General features: G+C 38.3%; 1 protein-coding gene across 3 annotated transcripts in view; it reads left to right on the forward strand.

Annotated features, from left to right (window-relative positions):
- Positions 1 to 19,861, forward strand: part of htr4 (5-hydroxytryptamine receptor 4) — a 170,362-nt gene that overhangs the window by 46,798 nt on the left and 103,703 nt on the right. For all 3 annotated transcript variants that reach the window (XM_059650525.1, XM_048543482.2, XM_059650526.1), the window contains exons 5-7: positions 3,533 to 3,733; positions 5,809 to 5,962; positions 14,722 to 15,284. In XM_059650525.1, coding sequence (XP_059506508.1) covers positions 3,533 to 3,733; positions 5,809 to 5,962; positions 14,722 to 15,284 — 918 coding nt within the window. The remainder of the gene's footprint in view (positions 1 to 3,532; positions 3,734 to 5,808; positions 5,963 to 14,721; positions 15,285 to 19,861) is intronic.

The raw sequence follows: 19,861 nt of genomic DNA on the forward strand, positions 1-19,861 counted from the left end.
TGAAGAATAATTTACTGTTGAAAATTGCCCTGCAAAGAATGATATTTAACTGTTTTGGTGATCTTAATAGCTGTTTAGCATGTAAATTCAGCAAATTTGTATAATTGCATGTATTTCAATGCTGGATATTTCAACAAATGTTCTGGATTTCTTAAGGAGCATGCTATCATTAGCAGTATTATAGACAAGTTTTTCTATCTTAACATAATGTCTTGAAAACTCTTTATATTCCAATCTTGTAACAAAGCATGTTCATATTTCACTAAAATACTGGAACTAATGACTAGGAGTAAACTCATCTAATGTCATATGTTAATGTTCCATATGTTTATGTGCAACTCGACACCTCAATGACTTTTCATTGCTTGCTACAGTTATAACCCTTTACATATATTAGTGGTTTATACTTAATTATCCAAACACTTCATTTTTAATCTCATCATGAATTTTTAAAACTCAAGGGTAAACCAGTTTGAAAAGCAAAGATGAGGAAAGAATTGGTTTTAATTTATAATTTATAATTTTCTAACAAATAAATGCTTTAACATTTTGAAAATTGCTGTCTCAGAGAATGGATTATGCAGGCAATAGGAAAATAAAACAGGAAATTACTGCACCTGCAACAATGTTGTATCAACATTTCTCAAATAGCTAATGAGCCATTTAATTTAAATAAATGCTAAGAGGTGCCAAATCTGTGTATATTAGCATAATACACAGCAAGAAAGATTAATTTTCAGCTTAAGCCTTGAATGTATATCTAACCCTTGCAACAAAAAAGTAGATATTTTCTTGATGAGGAAAATGGGCCCCAAGAATGTAAGAAGGAAAATGAATACGATAATACATAAACAAAAGTGTCAGCAGTATTCTGGTAGAATAAATAGCACAATTTGAAGATAAGTACAAAATTGTATTTCGAATACAACACTGCAATAACAAACAAAGTACATGAATGGACCGAAAGGAAGTTGTGGGTGTTATAAATATGCAAAAATTGCCTATTTGAATGCACAGAAATGTTAGTTAGACAGTAGCTTTAAAAAAAAATTGCCAGATAAAATTCAGCAATGTAGCACGCACAAATTCAGGTTTATGCAAATTGCATTTATTATTGCATATTATGAGGGAAAATATATGACAAATAATTTTAATCAATAAAGCTATCTGATTTAAAAAGAAAATGTAAGTGGATGCTAGTGAATTGTGGAAGATAGGTGTCCTGTAACGTTATAATGTTAGCTAACACAAGCAAGCATGTGGACAATCTGAAAGTATAATTGAAGTTTTTAAATACCTTTGCAATCATATAAACAGTGTTATTGAGTGAAAAATTATATTGTCAGGTAACCATTAAACTTGAAGTCTCACACATCATTAATATGGCTTTGGATGACAATTTATAAATAAATGATATATGTACTGTGCTTCTTAAATGCCATTATAAATCTGATGTAATAGTCTTCAACTGTTTTCCTTTTGTCAAAGAAATGCAAGCCATCTGGAAACTTCTGAGGAACCCATGAGTCATCTGATGGAGAAATCACTTTCTTTCTTCTTGGGAAACATTCTTTCCCATAACATAGTCAACCACATTGATAAGAAGTTGCATATTTGGTTAATGAGAAAGGTGTTTGAGTCCTTCATCAATGTTCCAGACTTTATTTCCATGATTAAGAACATCTGTAATGTGTCAATGCTTGGACTCCTAATTGTTCCCAAAAGAAGAGATTTGGAGGGGATAAAAATTAGAAAATTGAGAAAACTATGAGGTGGAGCAACCTGAGAGCATATATTTTGGGTGGAAACAGAGAATGAGACACAAGACTGGCAGAGAATTAATTTTGCAGCAGATGGTGGGTGAAATTTGGGAAGTAATTTGGTGGCGAATTAAAGACAGATATGAACCTGTTCTAAATGCATCAGCATATCATACATAGTTTTCAAAACACTTTGTCAGCTGATCTGATTATACTTTTGTGATTAATTTGGAAACAAACAAGAAATGAGTGCCTTCAGATTTACGGTTGGTTAAAGGTGGTGCACAACAGCATCTACACTGCTTTACTCATACAGAGAATATTTATGAACCAGGAGAGGACAAGTTGAGCTGTTGTTTGTGCCATTGTGGTCATTGTTCAAGGAGGTCAGGCATGGCTGTCCATACAAGGAAGGATGGCAATAACCCAGGGAGATCAGGGCATAGCCTTCCAACTCAAGTTTTGTTAGTCAAGTTGTGGAGATCAAGTTGTGTTAGCTGTACGAAGGGTGATATGAGACAGAGTGAGGATGTTGGGGAAGAAGGAAAGTCCATTTTCACTGAAAGCAGCTCAATCATGATAAGCGGTGACCAAGGGTGATTGAGAACAGATTATTGGTGAGGCTGGAATAGTTAAAAGTAAAGAAAGGCAGGGTAAGGGTGTTTAAGGATAATGGCATATCAATAGTGATGAGAGGTGCAGTTCCAGGGTCCAATTTTGAAGCTGATGTGCGCAGTTCTAGGGCAACAGTTGGGCACTTTTAAGTGCATCTTCATAAACATTATTTTCTCTCTGGGGTTGTAAGGATTCCCAGACTAATTATTAATCTTTTGAGCTGTCTCATGAATGTTTTATTCCATAGCAAACAAAGCCTGGTGAGTGATGAGCCCAGAGGTAGGATCACCAGCACTATGCCATACAATGCCTCCAACAGACAGTTTATCAGGATGAGGGTCGGAAAGCAAGTTAGTGTGATGAAGGGAAGTTTGAAGGCAATGGAGCCAAGATGAAACATAACTGAGAGAGGGTGCAACATAGTGACTTGCAGCTCCAGGAAACCATGTGTGGCATGTGGAGTGGGGTTGATAGCAGTTCAAGTTCAAAATCCTCATCTCAGATAGACAGGAGATGCTTCTGGGTGCCATCTAAATGTGTTGCCAAAGAGCAGGCAGTCAAGTTGGTGACTTTTTTATTAGATTAGATTTGATTTATTATTGTCACATGTACCTCGGTACAGTGAAAAGTTTTGTTTTGAGTGCAGTATAGGCAGATCATAGCATACAAAGTTCATAAGGACAATACAACAGAGTGAAGAACACAGTTTTAGAACTGCAGAGAAGTGCACAAAGAGCAAGGTATTTATTAAATTTAAAGTTTGAGAGGTCCATTCAGCAGTATAATCACAGTGGGGAAGAAATTGTTCTTGAAGCTGTTGGTACGTGTGTTCAAGATTTTGTATCTTCTGCCTAACAGAAGAGTTTGGAAGAGGCTAAAACCAGGGTGGGAGAGGTTGTTGATTATATTGACTGCCTTTCTGCTCTTGGTCTAAGGCTGCTGTATGAGCTTGTGGCATTCCATTGAAATTAAATCATGCGATAAATATTGTATTATATATTTAGCGACTGCACTAGGTTTAGAGATATTTGCCATCTCAATACTTGTGTTTATATGAAAATTCAAAAGTAGACAGTTTATTTATTTGGAACCTATTTTTACAATTCGTCCTGAAATTTTATTAATGAATCTTGCTTTAATATTCTGATTTGTCACAGGAAAATCAAGACCAATTACTTTATTGTCTCTTTGGCATTTGCTGATCTGCTTGTTTCAGTCATGGTAATGCCTTTCGGAGCTATTGAACTAATACAGCAAAACTGGATATACGGAGATAGATTTTGTCTCGTCCGCACTTCACTAGATGTCCTGCTTACCACCGCGTCTATTCTTCATCTGTGCTGTATTTCTTTAGATAGGTATGTACTTTTGTACACTGTATTCTATTTAAAATAGCATAGGACAACAGACTAGTTGTGTATGTTCCTCACTCTTTTTAAAATATTGCTACAGACATAACCTTGTCATTTTCAAAGCCTTGGAGCAAAATACGTTGTTTTAAATTTTGTGACTCCGAACATGGAGGAATCAACAAAATGATATATTGTAAATTTCATGGATGTATTGAAAAGAAACAGTTTAAGATACAAAACACTAATCAAAAATCACAGACTCCTTAATTTACCATCATATTTTTGACATTTAAAAAAAAATGCCCATAGTGTTAAAACATGAAAACTACTATATGAAGAAGTGGTGGAAGTACAGTAGTTTCAGAGCATTATTCAAAGGGAAATTTGATATGTACTTAATCGAAAAGAAATCCACAGGGCTGCAGAAGAAAAAAGCAGAAGAGTGGGACTAATAGTAGAGCTTCATCAAAGAGCCACAATGAGCTGAATGAGCTTTGGTGCTGCTTATTTTTAATGACTATGATTTGCTATAAGGACTTTTTTTTTCCTGGGGGTATTATTTCTTTCCTTTTCTCAGGATATGGAGAAATCTGGCAAAGTCAGCTTAATGACTTATTCCTTGTAAGCCTGAGGAGATGATGCTAGGCCTTTTCCCTCTAAAATTGCAACCATTTTGCTGACAATACTCACAACTGTATGAAATAGTACATTCCAGGATTTTAACCTAATAAAAGGATGCAAATGTGCACCTAAGTAAGGGTGGTCTGTGACTTGGAGGGGATTTTTACATTGATGCCTGTTTCATAATCTGTTGTTTTCATCAGTCCTGGTGGTAGAGACCACCGGGATAGGAAATGAGATTAAGGTGAGCTTAGAGAATTGGCGATCTGCATGTTGTAGCTCGTAAATACTGCAATAACAATTTCCAATGAGTGGCAAAAGACGGTGAATATTGAGCCTGGTGGCACAGGCAATGATAAAGCAATATATGGAAGGTGCTGATGTTCCTCAAATCAACTTCTATGCTCAAATGGCTCATTAAGATTTGACTGATCTGCTGGATTTAATGAATTAAAGGTAGACATTTGCTATTGTAATGTATTGGCTCAAAGTGTATATATAAAGAATACAGAGAGACATCTGATCATTGCAAATTGTGTTATTATGTAAATGTTCATCTTCAACCTTAAAAAGAGGTTTTTCAGATTTTGTAGTAACTACAACACTCCTATCTGACCTCAGCATTGCTAAACAAAAATGGAACACTTGCCAACTTTTGTGAAAAAAGATGAAACTGATAGTGTTGAGTCTACACATAAGCCATTCTTCAACTGAACACAGGAAGAGGGGGAGGTCATTTTCAGCTGCAGCATCTGTACCACTTGTGTCCTCTGCCTCAATGCTTTTGGGTAACAAAAATCTATCAGTTTCAGTTTTGAAATTAACAATTATCCAGCGCCCAATTATTTGTAGAAAACACGTGTTCCCATTTCTGCCACCCTTTGTGTGTCAGGGTATTTCCTAATTTCACTGCTGAAATATCTGTGTCCAATTTTGAAACAATGTCCTTTGCTCCTAGACTCCACAGTGAAAATTGCTTCTACACACATGGCTGTTATCCTGAAAAAAATTGAACAAACCATATCTTGGAATTATAAATTCTAAAGGTTACAAGTCTAGTTTATGCGTCTCCCTTCATAATTTAATCCTTGGAAATCAGGCATCATTCGGTTAAATCTATATTGCACTCCCCTCAAAGCTAAAATTTTCTTCTAAAACATAATGCCTAGAGCTGCTGGCAGTAGTACAAGTTTGTTCTAACCATGGTTTTGAATAGCTGAAATTAAATTCTACCCTTTGTATTCCAATTCCCTGGACAGAGAGGCCAGAATTCTGTAAGCCTTTTAAAATTATTTTCTATATTTTTTCATGACATATTAATGATCTATAATGACATTGCAGAGGAAGGAAATGAAGACATTAAAAGAAATAACCATTGGATTAAAGCAAAGAGAGACTATCATTTGAAGAATAGAAAGGAATTATTTTAAAATGTGGACTTTTTTTGTTTTGTTTGCTAGGTACTATGCTATCTGTTGTCAACCTCTGGTTTACAGGAACAAAATGACGCCCCTGCGTATTACAATAATGCTCGGGGGTTGTTGGATTATCCCATCTTTTATTTCATTCCTACCTATCATGCAAGGCTGGAATATCATTGGAATACAGGAATTGGTAAGTACTTTATAACATAATAAGATTAAATTGCGTTATGGACATGCAATGAAATTCACATTATCCAGCACAGACTGGGAATAGGTAGCATCTGTAAATCAAAAATGCTGGTAAAGCAAGAAATTTGTCTTTGGAAAGCTATCTTTCCAAAAGTAAATCACAATTACTCTTTTTTTCTGAAACCCATTGCAATGATCATTCTGACTAGGTTTTAATTGCGCTTTGACTTATAAGTAAAATACTTGGGATACCTTCCAAGGTCTTCTTTTTTGTATTTTGCTTTTCCTGGAAACAGCCTGTATATTGTATTTGTCAGGCCTAGAGCAAATGTGCAGGCTATATACTTAAATCTTGATGAGGTGTGAAAGACATTCACCTCTTGACCATGCAAGAGGCCTCTTGGCCACTCATTGTATTGACTGAAATCCTCTCTTGAGACAACAAGAGCTGATTTGTCATAAATTAGCAATGACATTTGGGACTTTGCTTGTTATTCTGTGCAACTTGTTAATGGACAAAAGCGGGCTGTTGCTGGTGCAATGTGGGCTCTCAGTGCTTTTAAAATAAATTGTTTTCTGTCATCAGAATGCCTCCTGCAGTTAAAGTTCTAATTTTTACTGGGAGAAATCGCAGATTTTGGTCAGTGAATCAGTCAGTTAGTATGGCTTCAGAAAAACGGAATTTTGTTGTATGTTACATTAGTGGGTCATACATGCAAAATAGTATCAGAAATAATGGGAACTGCAGATGCTGGAGGATCCGAGATAATAAAGTGTGAAGCTGGATGAACACAGCAGGCCAAACAGCATCTCAGGAGCACAAAAGCTGACATTTCAGGCCTAGACCCTTCATCAGAGAGGGGGATGGGGAGAGTGTTCTGGAATAAATAGGGAGAGAGGGGGAGGCGGACCGAAGATGGAGAGTAAAGAAGATAGGTGGAGAGGAGGGTATAGGTGGGGAGGTAGGGAGGGAATAGGTCAGTCCAGGGAAGATGGATAGGTCAAGGAGGCGGGATGAGGTTAGTAGGTAGGAAATGGAGGTGCGGCTTGAGGTAGGAGGAAGGGATAAGTGAGAGGAAGAACACGTTAGGGAGGCGGGGACAGGCTGGTCTGGTTTTGGGATGCAGTGGGGGGAGGGGACGAGCTGGGCTGGTTTTGGGATGCAATGGGGGAGGGGGAGATTTTGAAGCTGGTGAAGTCCACATTGACACCATTGGGCTGCAGGGTTCCCAAGCGGAATATGAGTTGCTGTTCCTGCAACCTTCGGGTGGCATCATTGTGGCACTGCAGGAGGCCCATGATGGACATGTCATCTGAGGAATGGGAGGGGGAGTGGAAATGGTTTGCGACTGGGAGGTGCAGTTGTTTGTTGCGAACTGAGCGGAGGTGTTCTGCAAGGCGGTCCCCAAGCCCAGCTCGTCCCCTCCCCCCATTGCAACCCCACTTATACTCTCCTCTCCACCTGGCCTGCTGTGTTCATCCAGCTTCACACTTTGTTATCATACATGGAAAATAACTCTTTTTGATAATTATAGGGAACTACTCCAAAGTCTTTGAGTGATTTGATGTCTCCCAAATCTATGCCTACCTTTCCATTTTATATGAAGGGTTCTGCTCCTACTGCACCAAAGAAGCAAAAGACCTTGTTTGTGATCGTGCTTATGGTAATCTATCTCTCCTCCTACTCAGGTAGCCTGTAGCTTTTAGCACAATTAATCACGCCATTTTCCTCAAACACCTCTTTTCGACTGTGCATTAGACAGGGCAGCCCTTGCCCGAAATGTCACCTTTCTTGCTCCTCTGATGTTGCCTGGCCTGCTGTGTTCCTCCAGCTCCACACTGTGTTATCCCTTGCTAAATGCTATTCCTTTTTATTCATGAGATAAGGGCATCACAGTGTTTATTGTTCATCCCTAATGGCCCACAGGGCAGTTATGAGTCAACCACATTGCCGTGCACCTGATAGACCCAACCAGCAAGAATGGCAGATTTCTTTCCCTAAGGAATGTAAGTGAACCAGTTGGGTTTTCACAACAATCAACAGTGGTTTCTCGATCACCATTACACAAACTTTTTATTTCAGATTTCTATTGAGTTCACCCACTGCCATGATGGAATTTGAACCCATGGCCCCAGAACATTAACATGGCCTTCATGAATTACTGGTCCAGTGATATTATCATGAGTCCAATTACATTATCACAGCATCACTGCTTCCCTAAAGTCTGAATTGTGGTCAGGAAATCACCTGTAATGGCTTCTTCTCCCACACTCTCATAATTACCTCTGGCAACTCCCAAAGTTCTATGCTTGACATCCTCCTATTTTTCATCTAAATTCTACCCCTCAGGGTTATGGAAGTAAAGTTCATTGAGCTAGTGGAAGACAGTGATGTCAGGGACATATTTCTGGTACCAGATTAGTGATTGAATATCTACAATATTCCTTGCATTCTTGCGATGTGCCATGAGCTTCCATCCGCTATTCCCTTTCCTTATAAACAAATGGGTAATGTTTATCCATCTTATTTTGTTCACTCCTATTCTGCAAATCCATAATAGCAGGTCAACGGAATATGCACGGGCTGAAAAAAGCAAAGTAATATGTAAGTGAGAAGAGTGAACATAAGACATAGCTAGTGTTTTATGAAGTTCAATATTCTAAGGAAAATGAGTACGATGATAGGAAGGAGGTAAGATTAGACCACAGTGCATTGATATATTCAGAGGTTCCATTGGAAGGTATAATGTCACACTGATACTGGAAAGATTTCCTCACCCACAGGAAATAGGCTACAAGATAAGAAGATTCAATTTTCTACAAACAATAAAAAAGAGTGTTTAAAAACAAAGACCTTGACACATTGACAAAAGTCCTATTGTACAGAGTAGTTGTCATCTCCACTCTGCTATAGTGTAACAAGCCCTGGATTGTGCATCAAGGACTGGTAGACCAATAAACTATTTCTCCATGTAATCTTTATTCAATTGGAGAAGTCTATTGAAGAACCATCTTGGTCCTTCTTTAAGCCACCTGTATATGCATTCAGGCAAAACCCATGAAACACCAATTATGCGTTGTACTGAACACTGCCTGGATGACTGAAAGGTACCTCCTCCACTGGCTCCTGTTCTCTCAACTATTAAATGGCCAAAGTTCCAGCGAAGGAAAAGAAAACAATACAATAACACAATGAAGCTTTCCCTGAAGCACAGTAGCATTGACATTAATGGCTGGAAGGAACATGCCACTCATCATTCAATACGGCAACAGCTAGCCCATTAAGCTGCATCATGCTTTGACTCCAAATGGCCTTAGTGATGAGGCAAAATGGCGACAGAGAAGGAAAGAAAAGGAAACAGATCCAGAATATATAGTCTAATGGGATTTCTGGGCTTATGACCAAAAGCTTTGCAGATTGAATATTAGCCTATTCACTCAAATGAAGGCCCAATACAGAAACTCACTTTCCTGAATAAAAATGACCTTCAAATCAGGGAGACAACTAAAGGTGATGGTTCTACACTCTTTCACCATTTTAAAATTAAGGCTACTCACACATGACAGAGTGTAAATTTTAATTAAAACTGTTTATTTTTGTGTTAAGCCCATTTTCTGCACTACTAATAAAGCAGCATCAGGTTACTATTCTTAAATAAATTTAAAAAGCAACTTATGTGCAATTTAACACTGCCTGATTGCATGAGTTCGTGGCAGTAACGGTGATCTGGAAATTGAATCAGCAGAAACCTGAGTGAAAAATAATTCTGAAAACCAGTGCAGTTTTGAGTCCAGGTTGCTGTTTGTGCCCAGCATGAAAACTTTTGGCTCCAATCTGATATTCCTTCCCATTAAAGTCAATCTTTAATCAGGCAGCCAAATTGATAATAGGAGTGTTACAAACCCACTGGAGCTGAAAGTTCCACCCTACAACACCATTTACGGCAGACAAGAAAACTTTTTATTTTGATTTGTGCATGATTTGGCAACTTCATCAGAATTTCTAGCAGCCCTCCCTGCCTAGTAGCAGCCGGTGACAATTCGGTATCTCCAGGGAAACACAAGCTGCAGATCACTGGTACTGAGGAGAAATGAGACAACACTCTGCATATTGGTTTTTCGATCATGACGGCTGTAATACACATGACTGATATTTAAAGTTTTCACGATTTTATGCTTGTCAAACAAGGTTGTGCATGCAAGATGGGCCAAATGGCCTTCTTCAATTCAGTGATTCTCTGAACGCTACCAAGACTAAGCTGTCTAACTTGTAGGATAAAGGCAGGGACTGCATGAGAGCACTACCAATTGCAAATTCCTCTCCAATCCACATTCCATCTTGAATTGTTCCTGCTCCTTCATTGTTGAGTCAAAACCCTTGAGCTTCTTACATGAATACCACCATGCATTCAAGAGTGCAATTCACTACAACAGTCTTAAAGGAACTTGGGCTGGTTAATAACTACTGCCCTTTAAGTAAAACACACATCACATGGACACGCATTAAAAAGAAAATCCAAAGGCCAATGGAATAGCACTGTCCACAATTGTTGCCATCTCTCTGAAAAGCTACATATTCCAGATCTTCACTCTCTGAGCACCCAAGCCAATGGAAGGTCAGTGGTGGCTCTGAACATGCTGTAGAGATGCAAACAGAGTACCTTAGTGTCAAAGGCAAGCCCCCATGAAAGAAGGTCCACCTGAGTCCCATCCATGACTGCTTTGGAAACAATCACCTCCTGCCAAGCTAGTTCTCCTGTTGTATGTAGTGGCAGTCGAGTAAGGTGAGTGAAGGCATGTCATTCACACAGGGAGGTTTTCAAAAACTATATTTGCACCTGTTCAACTTGAATGTTGTGATAATGAATTACAAAATGTTATTCATATTTTGATATTCAAAAGATTACAGACGTGCACAAAAAATGTACTAATTTGATTCATTCAATAAGGCAATGTGCTCTGATATACCTTCCAGTGGTCACTGAAGAGTCCTTTGGTTAAGGTATGCAGCTGCCCCTAGCTAGCCGTGATCATAACACGATTGAATTTTGCATCCAACTTGAGGTAGAGAAGAGTGGGCCAAAGACAACATTATAAACTTAAATTAGGACAATTATAAATATATGAAGACAAATCTAGCTGAACTAGGAAATTAGGTTTAGTAACAGGTCTGCAGCAATGCATTGACAGATGATTAAGGAGACATTTAATAGTAAGCTGCAAAGATACATTCCACTGAGAAAGAAAGCTTCTGAGAAAAGGGTACAGCCTACATGGCCAACGAGGGAAGTTAAAAATTGAAACAAGTTAAAAGAAAAAGCATACAATTCCACAAATATTCGTGGCAGGGTAGAAGATTGGATCAAAAATTTTAAAGAAAGCAAAGAATGAGTTAAAAAAGGACAGAGAAAGTCAAGTATGACAGAGACATATCAAGACATTTTGAAAAAGGTTTTCTACAGGAATTAAAAAGTAAAAGAGTAACTAAAGTGTATGTTAGTCCTCCAGACTCTGAGTCTAAGAAATTTATAATGGAAAATAAGGAAATGACAGATTAATTTAAACTTAAGACAGGATAAATGAAATGGCTACTGATAGATGGATTAGTTTTAATTTTCCAAAATTTCATGGAGTCTGGAAAAGGTGCATCAGATTGGGAAACAGTGAATATAACACATATTTTCAAAATAGGATGGAAGGAGGAAACTAAAGGCCAGTTAGTTATATCTGTCATGATGAAAATGGTAGAAGCTATTATTAAAGAAGTTATAGCAGGACACTTAGAAAATATTAATGTAACAAACAGAGCCAACATGGATTTGTGAAAGGGAAGTCATGTTTGATTAAAGTTCTTTACGGAGGTAACTAGCAACGTGGGTAAAGGAGAACCTATAACAACTTCAGTTATCTATATATAGATGTGGTATACTTGAACTTCCAGAAAATAAGTTAAGAGTTAATGATGTTGGGAGTAGCATATTAACATGGGTAGAGGATTTATTAGATAACAGGCAAGAGGCTAGGCACAAACTGATTAATTCTGGTTTGCCAAGATTTGAAGAGTGGAGTGTCAAAGGGATTAGGACTGAGGCCTGAGCTACATGCAAGGTTGCGAAGTTTGCTGATGGCTCAAAGATAGGTAGGTGAGTAGGTGTGAAGAGGACGTAAGGAGTCTGAAAAGTGAAGTAGATAGGTTAAGTGAAGGACAAAAATTTGGCATATGAGATATAATGGAAGAAAAGGTGTGCTTGTCAGCTTTGGCAGGCAGAACAGGAAGCAGAACATTATTTAAATGGAGAGAAACTGAAGATTGCTGTTGTGCAGAGGGATTCAGTTTTCCAGGTATATGAATCACAAAAAGGTCATATAGAGTCACAGCCTGTGAATGGAAGACAAATGGAATGTTGAATTTATTGCAAGGACAATGCAATATAAAAATATAAAAGTTTTACATCACTTTTAGAGGGCATCTGTGGCATGATACCTGTAGTATTGAGCTTAAGAAAAGACATAACTGAATTGGAAGCCCTTCAGAAAAATATCACTCAATTGATTCTTGAGATGAAAGGGTTAACTATGAGGAAACGCTAGGCAAGCTGAACTTGTATCCATTGGAGTTTAGAAGAATGAAAGATAATCATATTGAAACAGATAAGATCCCGTGGAAACTTGATACTGAAAGGACGTTTCCACTTACAGGACAGACTAGAACTCAATCTTAAAATATGGGGTCTCCCATTTAAGATGGAGATGAGAAGGTTGTGTCTTTTTTTCTGTTGGAAGATCATGAATATATAGAACTGTCTTCACTAGAGCAGTGCAGGTAGGGTCATGGTTTTATTTTTAAGGCAGAGCTAGATATGTTTTTGGCAAACAGGAGAGTCCAAGGTAAGGGGAATATTTAGGAAAGTAGAGTTGAGGCCACAGTCAGAGCTGTCATCATCTTTTCAAATGGTGGACACTAGGGGTCTAGTCGTGCTCCTAATTCATATGTTCAGAGAATGTAGGTCATCAAGATGCTTTCCTTCATTTACTTTTATACCCTCCCAAGCTCCAAAAACTCTTGTCCCCCTTACACAAACACCTGGTGCAGTCCATTTTCTTTGCCCCACTAGTCAATGATTGTTTATCTGGTTGCTTAAGCCCTATATCCCCTCTTTACATGCCTCTTCATTTCTTTATTCTTTTAAGACCCTTCTTAACATCCACTTCTTCAATCAAGCCATTAGTTACCTCTCCTTAACATTTCCTTTTGCTTGGTATTCATTTTTATCTCTGTACTTGCTTTAATACTATATTTACACCTGGGTAGAAAGACAAGTCCTCTGATCTTTGGAATTATATCCCCTATATTCCCAGTGATTATCATTTTCTTTGCATAGTGTAGTCTGGTTAAATGATGATTTAAAACATCAATGTGACACAACATATGTTTATTTTCTGCCCTACCATAACTTGTTGAAGGAATTGTCTTCATACTGGATATGGTTGCATTGATGCAAGGCACCTTCTGGTCATTGACCTGTGTGATTATTTCTCACCTCTTAATAACATATTTAAAATGAAGCTTGTACATAAATAGAAAGTGTTCCTTTGTTTATAAGGTCTCTTGTTCTTGCTTTGAGTTGTGTTGAATCATTTGAATATAATACAGATGCAAACAGAAAAGTAGCTACATCTGTTAAAATCCCCCATACTCACTGTACCTTTTGTTACGAACTCGACAAAACACCCTGCAAATATATCTAAGAGATAGCCTAAGCCCCAACATTTATCTTATTTAAAGGCAAATGTACGGTGCAGTGATCCAGACATAATTTGATTGGTCACACTACCTAGCTTTAAGCAAAACACACTTATTCTTAGCCCCAGTTAAAATACAAACAAAAGAAAGAAGAATTGCTATAACTTGAACTCCATTGTAATACTTAATAGAATAATAGATTATTTATCTGCCAGACTGTAACTGTTCCAATGTAATAATATTCTGTAAACACACCTCTGGCATAGGCAAATTCAGCAAAACAGATTGTAACACATGCATTTCTGGCAGCAGCAAGAGAATCCCAACTTTATGTTGTGACAGAGACAAAGATGTAGCAGCTTCCACAATCAACTTCAAAGCCCCCGCAATTGCTGAAAGCAAAATTAAAACCCTGGTTACTTCTATTGTTCAAACTTTTCAAAACAGAGCTGTGGCCTCACAAGCTATTTATTTTATTGGCCTTGACCAGGCAGCTCAATACCTATGGCTCAAAATGTCTCTTTCAGACAGAAAACAGGACAAAATACATCCCGTCAAACCGTAGTATTGTCACATTTTGCTCTCTACAACAGCTAGGTATAGAGTTGAGAAAATCTGCTGTATTTCTGTACATATTGAACAGTTATTGTTTCTAAATTAGAGACAAAATTAAAACCTTACCAAGAGAATAACTTAATTCTGGCTTAAATTGTCAGTTTTCTTAATTCTTTTCGCATGTTCAACAAAGCCATTCCCTTGAATTTTGTGAAATTACACATGTAAAATTTTTACGGTATGTTCTAAAATGATTAATTCCAACGCTAGTAATACTTGTGAAGACCTGTTAGTTCTTGAATAGTTTAGCAAATGAATGAAGGTTGTGAAATATTTATTTTTTAAATTGATAAGTGATAAATCAACATGTTTCCAATGAAATGTATTTGTTTCGATATATTTGTTTATTTTTAAATGCATGATATAGCAGGACCTTGTTTTATCTTTCTCTCCCTTTGCAGGTAGAAGAAAGAAAATCAAGTAATGACACAAACATAACAAAATGTGTTTTCATGGTGAACAAACCCTTTGCTATAACGTGTTCAGTTGTAGCATTTTACATACCTCTTCTTTTAATGGTTCTGGCATACCAAAGGATATATGTGACAGCCAGAGAGCATGCACGACAAATTGAAATGTTAAAACGTGCAGGAACTTCAACAGATTCTGGGCAACAAGCTGACCATTCAGGCAACCATAGAATGAAAACTGAAACAAAAGCAGCTAAAACCTTGTGTATTATTATGGGATGTTTTTGTCTCTGCTGGGCTCCATTTTTCATCACAAACATTGTGGACCCATTTATAAATTACTCTGTGCCAGAACAACTGTGGACAGCCTGCTTATGGCTTGGATACATTAATTCAGGGTTCAATCCATTTCTGTACGCTTATCTGAACAAGTCCTTTAGGCGTGCCTTCCTGCGAATTCTGTGCTGCGGTGATCGATACAGGCGATCGTCTCTGCTGGGGCAGACAATACCATGCTCCGCGGCAACAATCAATGGATCAGCTCATATATTGAGGTAAGTGTTCCATATTAAATTTGCTTTTAAATTAGTCCTAATGGAAGGGATCAAACAATTTCACTGTTAGCTGAAGGTCCAGGTTTATGATCCTGGGAAGTAGACTTTTAGTTTGTTCATCCAGTCGTATTTCATTACATAAGGCTATTCAATTTAAGATATAACAAAACAAATTCTATGAGCATGTATGCAAGTTAGGGGTGGTTTCTGAGCAGGCAAGTGAGGGAAGAACATTAGGCAGGTTGTCCTGCTGTTAAGTGGGTGTATTCAAATTAAATATTAACAACAGATGTATAAGCATCATTTACATTTTGACAATACTGGGGAGCAGAAACATCATTCCTTTCTTGGCAACCAGGAGTACTGAAGCAGTTGGGGAAGGGAGGATTCAAAATTTAGAGTAGCAACTTGATTGCAGGAAAAAAACAATCAGCAACTGAATAAGGACTTAAACCTCAGGGTAGACTTTTCTCAGTTCTTGGGCAATGGCAGCAAATGTGAAAATTTATCACAAAATTGAATAAATCTGTGCCTTGAATTCAAGAGAAAATGTTTGAATTTTCTCCCCACCAAGAAACTAAATGCAGACAATTCCTGGCTTGAAAGTCAGAACGGTCACTTGGCTGATGCAGATAGTCATTTGTCTTTATTGGTCTCTACTTTAATGCCCCTTCACCAATGTGTCCTTGAAAACTCCAGCAACAGCACCCTCCTCTCCTGTTAGGCTACCGAAGTCAGCATCCACCAACCAAAAGCCATGGTTAATCTCAAACCAACTCAGAATCCATTTCTGCCCTGGATCTCAGTGACATCTTTTGGCTTGTTTGCTTCCATCAGGTCATGTTGTGTACTAGGACAAACAGTCAGCTTATACATCTACAAAAGATGTATCTTTTGGCTCTTAGCTTCATTTCTCATTGCTCACTCACTTTACACTTAACTGGAGGCTACTGGCCTCTCTGGGTTGCATAAAAGCTAAATAATGCAGATGCTGGAAATCTAAAGCAGAGAAAATTCTGGAAAAACTCAGTAGGTCTGTTGGCCTACTGATCTATGGAGCGAGAAACAGAATTAATGTTTTGAGTCTCATATGACTCTTCGTGGAAGATGGAAAATAATGCACTTTGGCTGGAGAAAGATGGAAATTAAAGAATAATTAAATAGAAAAATATTGCAAAAAAGCTACTACTCAGAGGGATTTGGGGATCCTCGTGAATAAATCACAAAAATCTGGCAAAAAAGGTGCCTAGGTACAGCTTTTCAGTTACAGTTTTTATCAGTAAGGGAATGAGCCAACAGATATGAGATTAAGGCAGAAAAGTGGAATTGAGGATTATTAGTTCAGCTATGATATCATTAAATGGAAGAGCAGACTCAATGGGCTGAATGGCCTACATCAACTCCTTTGTCTTATGGTCTTGTGACACCTGATGAGCATATGTAGGAGTCCTATTGCCTTTCTTAAGTGGTAACCTGGGATCCCAGAAAAAAACCTCCACATTTATATTGGATCGAAGGGTCAGATATAGTTCAGGAGCCTTGGATTTTTACAATTTCTACTTTGATCATTCGGTGAGAAATTAGCATTTGAAAAGTCATGGTGGGATGACTGATGTGCTGAAACTTCTTAACTTCAGCTCCTAATGCTGATGAGCCTCTGTATTTCATGATGTAATTGTTTATTATAGGCTGAATCTTGACAGAAATTGGCTAATGATCAATTTTGTCGAGTTTCTTTGAGGGTTTCTCTCTGCTAGGTGTGTTTACTGGTGTGATTGTCCTAAGTTTGCCTCATTAGCTAAAAAACATATCCCTGTGGTGCCCCTGCTGTTGAATGCCAGCCCAATTCTCCCAATTCGCCATAGGCAGAAGTATTTCCCACTGTTGCAATAGCCCAGGATCCCCTGGCGATAGTGCCATCTTTAAAAAAGTTGTTGTGAACTCAGTCAGTTTCTGTCAGTCCTGCATGGTTTGTGACATTTGTTCAAACGTAGTGCATCAGGGGAAAATTAATGCCCTGCTTTGCAGACAGGGACCTGGATGTCCTGATTTGACAGGATGATGCAGTAGAGGTCTATCTGCTTCACCCTATCTCCTCCATGGCCATCCTCCTCTTCACAAGGACCACTAGAGGAGGCCATGTCTCTAGAACCTGCCAGCTTAGTCTGAAATTGCACCCCAGGTCAGTGCTGCATTATCTGTCTGAAAGAACACCTGTCAATACAAGGGGTCAATGATCTGCACTGTTCTGTCACAGTAAGTGCTACCATCATCTCCCTGCTACCTCACTCACTCTGCCGCTGCTACTACGCCCACTTCCTACAAAGATTCATGCACTACCACTCTCACAACTGCATGTAACATGCTTCACTTGCTACCTCCCACCTCAGACCTCCACACCAAGAACTGAACCTGTCCTCCACATTGCCTACTTACTTTCTCAGAAAACTTCACCACTTTTCCCTCACCTGCACCAGAATTAATAGTTGCGCCATCTCCTTTCAACTTACATAATTTCTCCCTGTTACTCATTTCAGGGCAAAACGCCTAACAATAGGACAGAAAGAGCCAAGACAGGCATTATGGTGACTAACATTTGGCTTCTTACCCCTTTCAAGGAGAGGAGCCTGCACTGACCACCCTGAATGGCCAACTGCCCTTGCTCAAGCACCTGTATTGATTTCTGAGGATGTCCTTGACTTACTGTACCATGACCCCCTAATTGAACTTGACATGAATGAGGAACACTCCCCTTAGACATTGAAAGTGGCCATTAGGTTGAAGCATGTTATGTTTGTTATGTATGTTCGCCCCTTTGACTGACCACTACTGACGAAAATGACAAGTTTCTTGGTCATATGTCTATACTAAAAAGCAAGGCAAGGCTGAAATAAAGTGAGTCTTTTAGGTCTGGCTAAGGGGGCAATGCACGAAAGGGCAAGGCAAAGCAGAGATGCTGTGAGCATTCAAGTAGGCTCAAGATGAGTAAACTCTAAGAAAGTGAGCCAGCAGCCCTGAAATGCAGCCTGGTCCAATCCATGATCTAGGTGTCTGTCCAGTGGGTATAGCATCCTTGAAGTAGCATTGCACTGTTAGGCGCCAGTGCATTTCAAACTGTTGTATTAAAGTTCTGATGTATGCTATATGTGGATCTGTCATGTGTCATGAGGGTGTGGTGAAGCTGGTACATGTTGGATGCCAATGTCCATGGACGTTGGGTGCATGCATTCACTGCCCATGGAGCAGATAATGTTGTTATCAGATGCTAGTACCAACTGTCCAGGATGGAGGTCCAGAAGAGCAAGTGGTGAGCTGGAGCTACCAGGTACGTGCTGCCAAGAATTCTCAACATCTATTTTCTGTTTGGAAGTCAGCTAAATCGGTGATTGCATATTATTAAGGTGAGATTAAGTAATAATGTAGATGATAATGAGCAATAATCCCTGCTCTTCGCTACTGAGAATCTCTTCTCAACATCTGGAATTTAGTTGGAACATGTGAATTTTCATTCTCAATAATGAGGAGGACCTTGCTTGGCATCTTATCCGATTTTCCCAAATTTTTCATTGTAACCCACATCACACAGGCCCTGGGAAGTTTCTATGCTCTGCTGTATATGATTATCTCTAACAATTCAACATCATCTTCTTGAGAGCAATTAAGGATGAGGAATAAATGTTGGATTTAGCAGGGATGCCCACGTTGTATGAATGAATACATTTTAACATCATAACCTCCTATCAGCTGCTAGCCAGATACTTAACAAGAGAAGGAACAAATTATTGGAGATGCTGAATCTGTACTGAAAACAAAAAAATGCTGGAGATCACAGCTGGTCTGATGAACAGTCATCTAGACTCTAAAGAACCATCTAGCTTGCTCAGTCTCCATGGACGCTGCCTGACCCATTATGATCTCCAGCATTTTTTTGTTTTCAGTGTTTAACCATAGAATATGTGCCTGAATAATCCTGCATTCTTATCGGGTATACAAACATCCTGGATTGATAAATCTGTTTGACATGAAGCCACCACTGAGAATTTCTCAAATTGTATCATATATTATACGCATCCAAAACTCTTTAAACATTACTTCAGCAGATTATTATTCTGCAGTTAGTTAGTCCTAAAAACTAGCTGGCTGTTTTTGCTCTATTTCAAATAAAGGGTGCTTCTTTTAATAATTGCAAATTACATTGCAAAGTAGATTTGTAAATAAATTAACAAGAAAAAGTGCTTTTCCCACCTGTTCTTTGAGTTTAATCACTTAACGTCTGTCAATAAAGAGTATTTCAACGCTATTGAGCCCCCAGTTGATAGCCATATTCAAGAGAATGAAGATTGGGCTGTCATGTTGTGGCAAAAATTTCCCAAACCATGCTATTTTTTAAATGCTAATTTCCTCATTCATTTATTAGTATTGAAAATGTGTGACTTTGTTTGCCATTCTTGATATTTAATTGATATTATACTTTGATTGCATGCAATGTGACATTTGAGTTAAGAATGATAATTAATATGAATGGTGTTGTGATAACTGAAATAATCATGAGAAGTTAATAGAAAATGTAACCTCGT

This window comes from Stegostoma tigrinum, chromosome 13, assembly GCF_030684315.1.
Source record: "Stegostoma tigrinum isolate sSteTig4 chromosome 13, sSteTig4.hap1, whole genome shotgun sequence".
NCBI lineage: Eukaryota > Metazoa > Chordata > Chondrichthyes > Orectolobiformes > Stegostomatidae > Stegostoma > Stegostoma tigrinum.